Below are 14,590 nucleotides of genomic sequence, written 5' to 3'. Positions count from 1 at the left end.
AGACACCTACCCTGTCCTGATCGTAATCCCAATCCTGGAATCTCTGCTGTCCTAATATATTATTTTATCATTTACTTATTTATTATGTTTATTCTTCATTGTCTATGTCTCCCACTAGAAGGAAACTCCACGAGGGCAGGAGTTGTGGTCTTCTTTGTTCATTGATGGATCCCAAGTACTTGAAGACGGTATTGGTACATGTTGGGTATTTGACAAACATTGGTTGAATAAAATGAAGTATGAGGGAAAGCTTTCATCCACTAAGTGAGTTGATGGAGCTTGGAAATAGAATGATAGAAGGCTGAATGATTCTCCACAATGGAATGGGGGAGAATCTGGAACTGGGAGTTGTGAAAGAAGTTCCCTGCAGACCAGGAAGGTACGTTTAGAGGGAGAGACAATTGACGGGGTTTCGGGCAAGGAGCCAGCAAGATGGTTGTGAATAGAGTATTGGGGGGTTGAGCATCAAGTGGGAAATCTCTGGTGGTGGACTCCTATGAAGGGTAATTAATAACAGGGGAGTCTAAAAGGTCATTTTAAGTAGTTTTCTATGCCCTACAGTGACGGTGCACAGAACACACAAGAAGCCAGCTACACTCAACAGCTTTGACTCCCTGGCTGCTTTTATTTTATTTTATTTTGTGCGGGAGATGATAATCAGGGAGACAAATGGTGCACTACATTTGGGTCACTATCACAAAAAGACATAGAGTCTATAACAAGAATTCGGTGGAGACAGGAAGCACCACAGAGGGGAAGAGAACACAAATTCTCCAGATTGTTGCTGAAATCTTGGACAGCGCATTGCTTTTCCATTGGATGGAGCCGGTACATATCTCTGTATTTGCCCGCAACCCTCCCTGACCTGCAGTCCCATGACAGTAGGAATAGTGCCTTCTCTTAGAGCTGTTGTGAGGATTTAAGCTGTTGTGAGCGCCTCTCCACCTTAGAGGAGGTGAGCTGTGCACTCGTATCCGTGGACAGAGCTCTGGTCTCCGACCTTCCACGCTCAGTAGGGGGCACTCAGCGGGCCTTGAGGCAGAGCTCGTAGGTTGGAGGGATATTGCCAAAGCCTGAGACCCTGGGTGTGATATCGATGTCAGCGGGTGGCACCAGCGAGTGTAGAGAGAAGTTCTGAAGGATGGACGTAAAGTAGAGAAAGAGTTCCATGCGGGCCATAGCCTCGCCCAGGCAGATGCGCTTTCCTGTGGGCACAGGGGAGGATGGAGGGCGGCTCATATTTGCACTGGGATCATGAGGGCATGTGGAGCTTTCTGGCCCCATCACCCCATCACCGCTCAGAGCCTCCTCAGCATCCCTGGGCTCATGATAATTAATACCTGCTTTGTGGGGTTATTGTAAAAGACTCAGTGGGCTCCTCTAGGATCTGCCACTTATAGGAGCTCAACACATGGCAGCTACTTCTCTGATGACTTGATTCCATCAGATTCCAAGAAGGAATGGCTCTAAAAAAACCCCTCGAATTTGAAGTTTCTGTTCATTTAAATTTCTCAAAGGTTTACCAAATGCCTGTTAGGTGTCAGATGCTGGTGAAGGGGGAAAAAAAGGAAAGAAAGAAAGACTGACTCACCCTTAAATAATGCTTACTATTTGTTGGTCACCCTTCCAATGGTTTGAAAAGATGAATCCCCACTTTATAGACAGGAAATGGAAGTAACTCACCTATGACTCCAACCTTTATAAGGGTGGGGTGGGGGTTCTGTTTCCTAACCACTGCACTGATTGAATATGGCTTATACTTAAAATACTCTCTTAAGGTGATGTGTCATCGGTCACAAGCTCCTGTTCATCAGGCAAATCCACCTGCTGCCTATTTTTTATACTACCTGCAAACTGGTTAAAAAAAGAAAATCACACACCCCAAATGGAGTCACTTAGATTAGGCCAAGTCATTAACCCATGCTCAATATCTAAGCTAATTTCAACCTCCCCCAGAAATGCAGTCTTAACCAGATAGTTGAGAATTTTTTGATCCGCACCCATGAAACGATCTGCCACATGGACCCTCTCCACCCCCTAGAAGAAGATGACGTAATCCGCCTAATAAGATCTTGCCATTTGCAAAGACATGGATGGAACTAGAGGGCATCGTGCTAAGCAAAATAAGTCAATCAGAAAAGTCAAATATCATAGGATTTCATGCATGTGAGGAATTTAAGAAACAAAACAGAAGACCATAGGGGAAGGGAGGAAAAAATAAAACAAGATGAAATCAGAGAGGGAGACAAACCTTAAGACACTCTTAATTCTGGGTTAAGGGCATTAAGGAGGGCATGTGATGTCTAGAGCAGTGGGTGTTATATGCAGCTGATGAATCACTGAACTTTACCCCTGAAACTAATAATATACTATATGTTAGTTAATCAAATTTAAATAAAATTTTAAAACCCTGCCCTTTCCCTAGGGGAAGGTGATCTTGTCTATAACAATCCTTTCTTTTCTTTTGCTAATAACTTCCTGCCCACTCTCCTCCCTATACAGACTTTCTATTTCTACAACCCTAAGGCTGCCCTCTACTTACTAGATGGAATGCTGCTTGATTCATGAATCATTTAATAAAGCCAATTATATATTCAAATTTACTCAACTGAATATTTGTTCTTCAACAAAACTAAGGATGCTTTTCACATCTTTAAATGGTTGAACACCATCAAAAGAAAAATAACATTTTCTGACATGTGTGAATTCGATGAAATTCAAATTTCTATGTTCATAAATAAAGGTTTTTGGTATCACAGACATTCTCATGCATTTTTTGTGCTGTCCATGGTCACTTCTAAGGCACAAGGGGGGTTAGTTGAATAGTTCAGACTGAGATTCTACTCCTGGCAAAAACTAAAATATTTTCTACTTGGTCCTTAACAGAAAAAGTTTGCTGATATCTGTTTAGTACTATACCTTTTCTAATTATCAGAGTTAACGGTTCTAATATCCCATGATTCTGGAAAATAGCATTCAACTTTCCATCCAGACCTGAATGTCGAAAACAGACCAAGAATTGGGGGGTCACATCTAACATGTTCCTGTGGTGGGGGCGGGGGAGTTCAGACCATAGAAACCTACCAGAGGAAAAAGGTACAAAGGCTTCATTCTTCTTGAAGCGGCCCTGCTCATCCAGGAAGTGTTGAGGATAGAAGGCATCTGGATAACGGAAGTATTTGGGGTCTTTGAGGACTGAGCCAAGCAGCGGGAACACATCAGTGCCCTGAGGTGGAAATTTGGACAGTTAGGAGAAATCAGTGTTGGAGGATGGGGGCAGGGAACCAGAAGGAGAGAGGAGTGAGGTGGAGGGAGAAGGGGTAACAATGAGACCCAGCTCTACCTTGGGCAGAAGGTAGCCTCGGAAATGAGTGTCCCGGATGACATTATGGGGGACACCCATGGGTACGATATCTGTCAGTCTCTGTATCTCATGGATCACAGCATCCGTGTAGGGCATCTTCACTCTGTCATCCACACTTGGGATCCGGTGTGGTCCAATCACCTGGTCAATCTCTTCATGGATCTTGGCTAGAAGGGGCCAGAAAACATAGCAGACAAGGATACAGGAGGTGTTTCTGGAGGTCAAGGCTAGGCTATGGGTTTGTATCTTTAGTACCTGTGGATCCTGAGGGAGCGCACCATGTGTGTTTGCAATGCCTCTTTATTCTTAACATCAGACTCATTGGTGGGGTGCTCCCAGACCGATGGGAGGCACACAGCCTGGAGCCTAGAGTGCCCGCTGGGATATTTGGTCTTTATCTTGCAAGTACTAAAGAGCAGGGCAGTGTCCTGGTTCCCAGATGGGCTGTCATACACAGATTTTTGATAAGATGGAGGAAAGGTACAACACATAACCAGGACAAGATTGAAGCAAGTGACAGCAATTATGTCACAGGAATTAAGAACAGTATTGGTGCAGTTACTCCTCCCTGAACTTCCTAGATGAGTGACTCTGAGGCAAATGACTTAACCTTCTGAGCCTCTGTTTCTTTCTTTCTTTTTTTTTTTTTAAGATTCTATTTATTTATTTGACAGAGACAGCAATAGGCAGAGAGGCAGGCAGACAGAGAGGGGATTGCAGGCTCCCCGCTGAGCAAAAAGCCCAATATGGGGATGGATCCCAGGACCCTGAGATTATGATCCGAGCAGAAGGCAGAGGCCCCACCCACTGGGCTACCTAGACACCCTGAGCCTCTGTTTCTTCATCTTCCAAATGGATGAGATAGTTCAACAAGTTTATAGAGTTGTAAAATTTACCTAAAATGCAGCATGCAAGTAAGTAGAATAGTGCCTAGGCACATAGCAGGTGTCCGTTAAATATCTGATTGTTTAGGTATTTAGTTGTTATTATTATCATTTGGTAAAACACAAGGACAATGGAGCAGGGGCTAGAAAAGTTTGAGTGGAAACAAGTTAGACTCTCCCATTGTCTATACCAGGAAAAATTTTTTGGCTTGTTTTGAACTGCATTAGAAGGGAGAAATGCCAATATTGGGGGTTTTCTTTAAGCAAGGAATGAGCTCCTCGTCATTAGAGTTACCCAACAAGACCAGACTGCAATTTATTGGAGATGGATTCTATTGGATTCCTGCACTATAGTTGGCTAAATAAGGACCATCAAAGGTGGGCGCCTGGGTGGCTCAGTGGGTTAAGCCGCTGCCTTCGGCTCAGGTCATGATCTCAGGGTCCTGGGATCGAGTCCCGCATCAGGCTCTCTGCTCGGCAGGAAGCCTGCTTCCCTCTCTCTCTCTCTCTCTGCCTGCCTCTCCATCTACTTGTGATTTCTCTCTGTCAAATAAATAAATAAAATCTTTAAAAAAAAAAAAAAAGGACCATCAAAGATAACTACTTCCTAATCCCCAGAAATTGTGCATGTTACCATAGAGGACAAACTTGGGGCTTTGAAGACATCATCAGAGTAAGGCTCTTGAGAGGTGGAGATTATCCTGGATTATCCAGATTGGCCCTAAATAAAATCACAAGTGTCTGTGTAATTGGGAAGCAGAAGGGTCAGAGTGAGAGGAGATGTGAGCACCGAAGCAGAGAGATTTGAAGATGCTATGCTTCTGGCCTTGAAGATGAAGCAAGGGTCATGAGCCCAGGAATGCAAGGAATACAGCTCTTGAAGCCGAAAAGGCAAGGAAACGGATTCTACCTTGATTCCACCCAGTGAAATCCTGTGTAAACTTCCGAAATCCAGAACTGTAGGATAATAGATTTATGCTAATTTAAGCTGCTAAATTTCTGGTAATTTATTACAGCAACCATAGGAAACTAACACAGGCACCAAGTAGAAGATTAGTTAAATAGCCTTCTAAGTCAGAGGTGAGATTCTGTACACTGAGATTCCAGAGTGTGAAGAGTGTATGACCGTGGGGTTCTAAGGTTTCAAGATTATGTCTTCTTCCCTGTTGGGAGTGGGGGTCACCAGGTAAGCAGCTCAGGTGAACACTCACCTTCCACCTCAGGGTACTTCATCATTAGCAGCAATCCATAACGTAGTGTAGAGCTCACAGTCTCTGTGCCAGCAAAGAATAGGTTGAGTGTGGTCAGCACCAAATTCTTGAGATTAAATTCTGTGTGGGGATTATTTGTATCCTAAAAATGAGAGGGATAGGACACAGAATCACCCTCTTCTGTGTTTATCTTCTTATTGTTCCTTTGTGGAAACACAATAGATGGTTAAACCAAGTGACTATCTGGGAGATGAAACAGCCAGAGCAGAGGTCCTGGGGCAGCAGTGTCCCCCATGTATAGAGGAACAACAAGGAGGCCAGTGTGATTGGAGTGGACAGTGGAGGAAATGGGAGGAGAAAAAGTAGAAATTTGAAAGTTCTAGGACATTAAGCTATATAATTGTAAAATTCCAAGTGCTGAGTGTAATAAGAAAAATACATAAATTTCTAAAATTCCAAGACTTTATGATATAGAAGTATTAAGTTTCTAAATTTCTACATCTCTAAGACTCAAATTTAAAGCTTAAACTCTTAAGCTTCTCAAATTCTCAAAGTCTAAACTTCTCAAATTCTAAGACTGTAAAGACTCATTCTGGCTTTCTGTATTTGTAAGTCTCTGGTAGTTGTAATCACAAATGATTTGAAGGGTATAAGTTTTAATTATCCTTGCTCTTAAATTTTCTAGATTCAAAGTTTATTTTAAAAGCGTAAGAGTAGGGTGCCTGGGTGGCTCAGTCGTTGGGCATCTGCCTTCGACTCAGGTCACGATTCCGGGATCCTGGGATCAAGCCCCACATAGGCTCCCTGCTCAGCAGGAAGCCTGCTTCTCCCTCTCCCACTTCCCCTGCTTGTGTTCCCTCTCTCACTACCTTTCTCTGTCAAATAAAAAAATTAAATCTTTTGTGAGGGTTGCTGGGGGGAGGGGGTTTCGGAGAAGGGGGTGGGATTATGGACATTGGGGAGGGTATGTGCTTGGGTGAGTGCTGTGAAGTGTGTAAACCTGGTGATTCACAGACCTGTACCCCTGGGGATAAAAATATATGTTTATAAAAAATAAAAAATTAATAAAAAAATTAAATCTTTTAAAAAAAATAAATGAAAGCGTAAGAGTGTATGTATGCCTTCACAGTTTCTATATCTCATCTATAAATAAGATCCAACGATGTAAAACAATGCTTGCTCTTTTAACTCCAACAGGTTTGCAGGTAAAATTTGCAGGTACTAGGGAATAGGATGATGACAGAAAAGGATTGGAGAAGAGGTACCTGGTACATCTTGATGAGGAAGCAGTCAATGAAGTCCCGAGGGTTTTGTGGGTCAAAAGATGCTTCATTTATCTTCACCCTAGAGGCAATGAAGTCCTTGAGCTCTTCTACCAAGTAGTAGATGCGATTGTGTCTTCCTGGCAAGTACTGCATGATCCCGGAATACATGTCATATAGCTGTGGGAAATAAGCAAAGGGAGTTTGTCAGCAATGGGCACCTGGGGCCAGTGTAGGCTGAGTCTGGGGTCAGCTAGCTGGGCTCAACACCCAGATCTGGGTCTGAGGATTGGGTGAGTCCATTTGCTTCTTGGAGGCTCCAGGTGTATCAATCCTTGCCTCCCAAGGTTGTGGGGAGGACTAAGTGAGGTACAGGCAGGTGCTTAGTTCACTGAGATTGGGAGTGGGCAGGGAGGTGGTTAGTGGGCACCTGTGCCCAGGGTGTGCTCATCTCAATGAAACTCTCATTGATCATCTGCAGCAGCTTCAGGAACTGCTGGTCTTCATAGTCAAAGCGGCTTCCAAAGACGACAGAACTGATGACGTTGGAGACAGTGCGGCTCAGGAAGAAGGTGGGTTCGATGGGAGAACCTGGAGGGTGGAAATTGTCTAGGTTGGAGACAGTGATTAGGAGCATGGGATGGAGAACCATTCAATCATGGATACAAGTCTTGGCTCCACTGTGTAATAGCACATGTTAGTTACTTCATTTTTTTGTGTTTCGAGTCTAGATTTCCCAGTATGCAAATTGGTTTAGTAACCAAATTGGTTTAGTAATCTGAGGCTTCAATATAATTATCCATGTGAAATGCTTAGCACTGTCCTTGCCATGTAATAAGCACCCAAAAAGTGCTGGTGGAGTTTAATCATTACTTTTGGTTATTTAACTGTGTTTGTGCTGTAGAGTCACAGATTTGGGAAAGAAGTCATGGTATGGGACACATTAAAAAAAAAAAAAAAAGGAAGGCTAGATTCTGTGTATCTCTAGCAATGATTCCATTTGAACTATTAAGAAAATTCTTCCTTTGGCCTCAGCTGCACCATCTAAAACAGGATACCGGATCTGGGGACAATTTTTCTAGAACAATGCTCATATTCATAAATACACAATTTTGCAAGTAATTTCTGGGGGTACAATGGACATTCAAAGTCTTCATGTCAGGGTGTCTGGGTGGCTCAGTGGGTTAAAGTCTCTGCCTTCAGCTCAGGTCACAATTGCAGGGTCCTGGAATTGAGCCCCACAATGAGCTCTTTGCTCAGCAGGGAGCCTGCTTCCCCTCTGTCTCTGCCTGCCTCTCTGCCTGCTTGTGATCTCTGTCTGTCAAATAAATAAAATCTTAAAAAAAAAAAAAAAAGCCTTCATTTAGACTGTTTAGTTAGCACCCATGAAACCTAGAAGGGAAACTCTGATTTAGAGAAATTTCTCTTTCTTGTTATATCTTATCTATTTCTCTTTGTACTTCTAAGCTGCTGTGTCTTTTTTTCCCTCTAAATCCTGTTGGTTCCAGACCTTATTTCAGGGCAGGGATTGGATTCCTTAAAAAATATAATCAAATGAGTATAGAGTTTCAGATTTGCAAGATGAAAGATTCTGGAGATCTGTTTCACAACAATGCAAATACACTGGAATAGGCATTTAGGAATGGTTAGGATGGTAAAATTGTACAATATGTAGTTTTATGACAATTGTATTATGTATTTATGTATTTATGACAATTGTATTCCCTAAGTGGAGGTGGCAGAGACCTATGGGTTGAGTGTATGTACTATATGTATACATATATGTGTAATTAAATTTGATCCTGTCATCGGAAAAAGGCACAAATTTACATATTGCAAAAGTTTGCACATGCTTTCAGGAGCTCACAAAATCCCTGAGATCCACTGATTAAAGCTTCTGAACAAGTGGTCTCTGAGAGGCTTTCACATTAACTTTTAACATGGAGACTGGCTAGAAATCTCAGTAAATCCTTAGTCTTTTTCATCCTCTCCCATTCTAGAGCCTTCTCCCACCAAGGCCCATCTTCTCATGACTGAGCTCTTTATAATAACCATTCATCTTTTAGCTCTGCCCCCTTGTTGCCCCCCCCCACCGCCTTACCCTTGGTCTTCCGTAATTCCTCTAGTAAAAAGCCAGCCTCTTCCTGGATCCGCTCCTCAATGCTCCGCTTTCCCATTCCGAAGTCCCGAAGAATGGTCAGGGAGAAGCGTCGGAGGATCCTCCATCGTTCTCCATTAGCCAGAGCTACACCTGCCAGAATCTTTGGGTCAACCTCCTGCCTCCCCTCCCCTTCCTGTGTCTAACTCTGTGCTACACAAGGATGGGAACAAATTATGAAAGCTCTGGACTCTGGTCTCAGGGAAGCCCTTCCCAACCTCCCAGGCTTGATGGAGAGACCGTGGTTCCCTCCCTACGGGACCCTCAAAAACAGTCTAGGATTGAGATGGATGGAAAGGAAATCAGGCTAGGAATGATTGAGGGAGATCATGGAGAGTTTATTACAGGATAAAGACCTAGAACAGGATAAATAACTGGTTGGATGCATAGGAAGGGCGAGGGGGTATAGAGAGAATGCCATTTATGGTACCTTGGAATGGAGAACTACTTTTATCTTCTGTACACCATTTGGGTTCTCTAGATATATGCATACATGTAACAGAAGCTCATACCTGTACATCAATATACCCACCTTCTAGGAAGCAACACTTTGAAATGACCAGATGTGTGTGGATTGATAATTAATGTTTAGAAATTTAATGAAATTATTTTAGTGGATTAATGAATGAAAGGAAGCGTTTTGACTGGAATGACTGATAGATGATGGATAAGAGACTCAATGGGTGAGTAAAGTGTTAATGAGTAGAGGGTTTGGGATGAATGGATAAGTGGCTGGAAAGATTTACGGATTGAAAGGTTAATTGATGGGTGAATAATAGAAGGGTTAGTGAATGGATGGATGGATGGAATGGTGGATAGATGGGTGAATGGAAAGTTAATTCATAGATGTACAGATAAATTGGATAGAAAGATATTTGTATAGAAAGGCTAATTAATAAATGGATGTTTTTGGAGGATGCGTAGATCAATGGAGAAGTGGATAAATGGGAGGAAATAGATAGGGATAGATAAATGGATGGAAATATGGAAAGAATAGCATGAGGCTGTTTGGAATTGAAGAGTGTGAACAGTTAGAGGTAGATGTATAGGACATACTAGAAAGGTATATCCCTAAGTGGAGGTGGCAGGGACCTATGGGTTGGGTGTGTATGTATGTACAGAGAGATAAGAAGTAATGTTGTTGTAAGTGCTTCAGTGGGTATACAGTGTCACTAATCCATTAAAAACAGAAGTAATGCAGCAGATACTCATGAGCCAGATGTTTTGGGTTCAAAACAAAATTGTTTCACTTACTGTGTGATATTACCCAAACTCTCACCCTCAGCTTCCTCATTTGCAAAATTAGTAAGACATTAATAGTTCCCTCAAAGGAGTCAATGCAGTCATTCATGCAGAGGACTTATCAAGGAAACCGGGACATACGAAGTATATTATCATCATTTTGTCGATGTTACTTACCATGACCTTGGAAGTTTCGCTCTATCGAAGCCAGTTCTCCGCGGCCACTGAACTCATCTGCCCGGTCTACCAGGGCCTCTTTCACTGCCTCATGTCCACATAAAACAACCACTGGCCGGGGACCCATGTACACAGTGAAGACTGGACCATACTTCTCCTTAAGCTGGGAGCAAAGGAAGATATAATTGGAGGGAGCTGAGTGGAGGACCAAGTATATATCAATCAAGGACTTTAGGGTGGAAATTTCAAGAGGGTACAGATATAGGAATAACAGATAAAGGTGAGTCTTGGGCTTAGACTATTGAGCAAAAGGTACAGATGCCTTGGGTCCTGTGATCCTGGGCAAGACCTCCCCGCCCAGTGCCTCCACAAGCCTTAGTTTCGTCATCTGTAAAATGGTGGACCTGGATGAACTGGACTCCAAGATCTATGCTTCTCTCTCTGCAATGCTCAATTTCTGGAACCCTGAGATTTCATGATACTGAGTGTCAAAGTTCTAAGTCCATCACAGTGCACGAGTTCTTGTGTTTAAGGGTGTAAGGTATAGTGATTCTGAAGTTCTCAGATATGAGAGTCTTAAGTTCCAGTGTGCCAGGAGTCTGTGTTTCCATGAGTTTAAGATTCTGGAATTTTAGTAGTCTAAGGTTTATAAGGTCTATGTTTCTAAGAGTCTATGTTTTAGATGTTACAAAGTTATACATGTGTCTACAGAATTAGTTGTTGCCAGCTCTGTGAGAGGAGTAGTCAGACTTACCTTCATGAAAGACTGAAAAGTGGCATCAGTACGGACTTGCAACACGTTCCCCAGGAAGGGTATTGGTGTGGGCCCAGGGGGCAGCTTACCCCCCTTGCTGTTCCGTTTCCAGGCGATGAGGATGAGTAGACAAGACAAGGAGAGTGCCAGAAAGATGGTGAAAGCCCCTCCTAGCTCCATGGTGTCAGGTTGAAGGGTTGTGTCCAGGGAACCAGATTCTGCTTAAATATGTTCTGGGAAATCAGCTGTGCAGAAATCTGAACACCCTGAGATTTAAGTTTTCCGGGTATGGATGCCATTAGAGAGGATATTGCTTTATCTGGGGGGTGGTTATATAACCTCTAATCTCCCACCTGAATAAAGATGGATTGAATTCATACAGGGAAATCCACTGGGGCCATCCCTCTTTCTTCATATTTCCAGTCTCAGCTCAACCCCTGGTTCAACATGTCTTGGTGGGATGTGGGAGGCAGCTGAACATCATTTTTAGACTATTGCATTAGGAATCAGACATTCTGGGTTCAAATTTCCACTCCACCTTTTCTCCATTGGCAAGTCACCTAACCCTCTTGGTCTCAGTTTCTGGAATCTGTCAATAATAGGGTAACCATACTGTTTTATAAAGTCTTGGTAAAGAACAAAGATGACTCCTTTCTCATTGCCTAACTAATCAATTTCTTTAAAAATACAGTATGATGAAGATTTAGAATAGCAAAAGAAATAACTCAATTGAAAAGGTTTTTTATTTTTTAAGATTTTATTTATTTATTTTTAGAGAGAGAGTGACAGAGGGCAAGCAGGGAGAGGAACAGGTGGGATGGGTGGCGGAGGGGAAGGAATTTCATGCAGATTCCATTAAGGGCAGAGTCCAACATGGGGTTTGATCTCACCACCTTGGTTTTACGACCCCAGCCTAAACCAAGAGTTGGATGCCCAGTTGATTTACCATAGATGGGCTTGAGCTGAGCTCAAATTCAGAGATTCTAGTACTAAAGAAAGAAGGGATAAAGGGATGTAAGGGAACAATTAACATGGCATCTGCCGTGGGGATCGACCCAGGGCCAATAAGGAAACAAAAGAAAAGCAATCAGCAAACAACAGAGTTGATATTTGGCAGACACACTCATCCTTAGGAAGGTCTGGGATAGGAAGTGGGGTCCTAGACAGGTTCCCGGACACAGCAGAGGTGAATCCTTTGGGCATCGTGCTGGTTTTGTTCACATGCTTCCAGACGATAAAGCTCACCAGGATGGACACGCGGTAAACAGGAAGAGGGTGAGGCCGTCTCAGATCTCCAGGTCCCCAGGAACAAGGAACCGTCCTTGGCCATGGGCCCTGGCTACAGAGACTCAGCTTCTTTAGTAACCTGAATACCTTTGGATTAAAATCCCTGGGGGTTGGATCCCATGTGGGAGCTCGCCATGGCTGTGGAACTTACGTAACTTGTAGTCTCCTCTGAGCTCGCCACTCAGTGTCTTCACCCCTGCACTCCTCCTTCACTAATGTAGGCATCCTCCACGTTTGTCCTCTGAGAACATGTCCGAGGTCATGGACGTTCTAGGGTCAGGGAGAATCAGGTTTGCATTCTGCCTCTGCTCCTTTCTTGGTGAGTGGGTTCTGGAACAGGACACCTAATTTCTTTGAACCTCCATTTTCCCCTTCCATAAAATGAGAATACCCATAACAGTTCCTCCCTTGCCAAACCTGGAGGTTTGTACGGACTAAATGTATTGAAAGCCATCAGCACGGTGCCAGTACTATCATTCAACAACCAACTTACTCTCTAACCGAGGCTCCTCAGCCCTTTGAAATCTGTTCTTACGGAGGAATTTGCTGTAAGTGGGGCAGATGGCTAGGGCAGGGAGGCTGAGCAAGGTTTCGAGTAGGGTATGGTAGGGGGCAGGGCGTGGGCAGGACTGTCGCTGGGTGCTGGACTAGCAGGGAGAAGAGGTGGGGACTGCCCATCCCTGAGCCTCTTCTGTACACCAGCACTGTGCTAAATTCGTGACCGTCATACTCTGATGGACCTCCACGTCCTTGTGCATCATTCCCATTTTCCACACAGACTGAGACTCACCCAGGTTATTGAGCTCTCAAGGGCAGACTTAGGATTAGCATGCCTCTTTGTCCTTCCAGAAACTCTCTCCCACCCGTGACTTGCCTGGGGGTCCTCTGTGTGGGGAAGGTTTGGGGATGGGACCAGGTAGTAGGTATCTAAGAAGGAGGGAGACTATGAGTGGAGTGTCGGGAGGGGGTGTCTCTGTTGCTGAAATGGAGGTTTGGGAAGGTAGCTACTTACTGTTGTTTTCAGTGGGTGGAGCAGAGACCTACCGAATTTTCAGGAGCACCATGGTGGCCAAGAGTCTCCAGGAAGAGCTAAGAACTCAAAGCATTGTCTCCCTTGCTGAAGCCCCAAATCAGTGGGCTGGGGTAGCCTCCACCATCCTTCCTTCTGTGCTCAGACTTTTAACTGAGCTGAATTGGATGGTTCCCCAAAGTTTCCATTACCACCTTGTTTGCACAGCTTGGCACTTTTCCTAGGAGCTGGGAGAGAGCCCTGGTGCCTGCCTGCCTCCTTCAGGAAGCTCCCCATGACTGCAGCCTCTGACCTGTTTATTCTGTTTCTAGGCTGGGGGAAGCAGTTATCTGATCTCTGCACCCAATCCAGGGAGAATGAGCTGGGAGAGCATCTGTGAGGCTGGGTTGGTGGACTGAGAAAAAAGAGAACTAAGAAGGGTGAGAAGAAAGAAAATGTTCTTCCTGGCCTCTTCCTCATCCCCCACAGTCAGCCGCTATGCATAACAAACAATTACATAATCAGCCCCCTCCAGCTAGAAGGAGAGGGATCTGGGCAAAGGACATGTGTCAGTAAGAAGGGAGCAAAGAAAGTGATCTCAGAGTGACAAAAAACAAAAGAGGGAAAGAGTGGCATGGGACAGAAAGAGAGAGACAGAGTATCAGAGAGAGACTGGGGAAAAGGGACGGGAGGGAGGGGTCAACTAGGACCCAGAGCAACAGGGAGAAGGAATCAGAAAAACATACAAGATAGAGACTGACCCTTGGAGGGAAAGACACAGAGAAAGGAAGAGCCAGACCTAAGGAACACTCACTCAGAGATGTGTAGACAGAGAGAGAGAGAGAGAGAGAGAGAGAGAGCTGGACACAAGGAGAGATCTAGAGAAGCAAGAAATAGAGCTGCAGAGGAGGGAGTCACACACATGCTGAGAGCCTGAGACAGAAGGTCAGGGAGAGGGACACAGAGACACAGAAAGCTGCAGGAGTCCAGGGAAGGATCCCAGGACCTGCCTGAAGCAGAAACAGAGGGGCGTCAGGGACCAGAGAGATAGTCCCATCAAAGGGCTGGAGAGCTGGTCAAGTCTTGTGAGCAGCCAGCAGACAGGAGACATTATTTTTCTAGTTTATGTTACACGTCAGGCCCTGATAGAGCAGATCTCTTGGAATCCCAATCACAAACCTCAATGACAAGGGCCCCAGCTGACACTTCTAGAGTACTGACTATGTCCCAGGATGGTCTCAG

At 44.2% G+C, this 14,590-nt stretch overlaps 1 protein-coding gene and 1 long non-coding RNA gene across 2 annotated transcripts; both read right to left on the bottom strand.

The window, feature by feature from the left end:
- Positions 1 to 1,023: 1,023 nt before the first annotated feature.
- Positions 1,024 to 11,232, bottom strand: LOC132006083 (cytochrome P450 2G1). Its single transcript, XM_059383751.1, has 9 exons — positions 11,053 to 11,232; positions 10,299 to 10,461; positions 8,823 to 8,972; positions 7,152 to 7,312; positions 6,725 to 6,901; positions 5,460 to 5,601; positions 3,344 to 3,531; positions 3,085 to 3,226; positions 1,024 to 1,205 (listed from the first exon to the last, which is right to left on the bottom strand). Exons 1-9 carry the CDS (start codon positions 11,230 to 11,232, stop codon positions 1,024 to 1,026), a joined length of 1,485 nt encoding a protein of 494 aa, XP_059239734.1.
- A 610-nt stretch (positions 11,233 to 11,842) lies between these two features.
- Positions 11,843 to 13,503, bottom strand: LOC132005548 (uncharacterized). Its single transcript, XR_009400831.1, has 3 exons — positions 13,384 to 13,503; positions 12,491 to 12,609; positions 11,843 to 12,391 (listed from the first exon to the last, which is right to left on the bottom strand). It is a non-coding gene; the product is annotated as an uncharacterized LOC132005548 (long non-coding RNA).
- Positions 13,504 to 14,590: the final 1,087 nt, after the last annotated feature.

This window comes from Mustela nigripes, chromosome 17 (assembly GCF_022355385.1).
Source record: "Mustela nigripes isolate SB6536 chromosome 17, MUSNIG.SB6536, whole genome shotgun sequence".
NCBI classification, from domain to species: Eukaryota; Metazoa; Chordata; class Mammalia; order Carnivora; family Mustelidae; genus Mustela; species Mustela nigripes.
The sequence above is the reverse complement of the archived record's forward strand: the minus strand, read 5'-3'. Positions and strand labels throughout refer to the sequence as shown.

Excerpts from the sequence above, each read along its gene's own strand:
- LOC132006083 (XM_059383751.1), bottom strand. The coding sequence starts at position 11,232 with ATGGAGCTAGGAGGGGCTTTCACCATCTTTCTGGCACTCTCCTTGTCT. Across the intron at positions 6,902-7,151 it reads TGAGCACACCCTGGGCACAG|CTATATGACATGTATTCCGG; the intron begins GTGCCCACTAAC and ends TATTTCCCACAG. Across the intron at positions 3,227-3,343 it reads GAGGCTACCTTCTGCCCAAG|GGCACTGATGTGTTCCCGCT; the intron begins GTAGAGCTGGGT and ends TTTCCACCTCAG.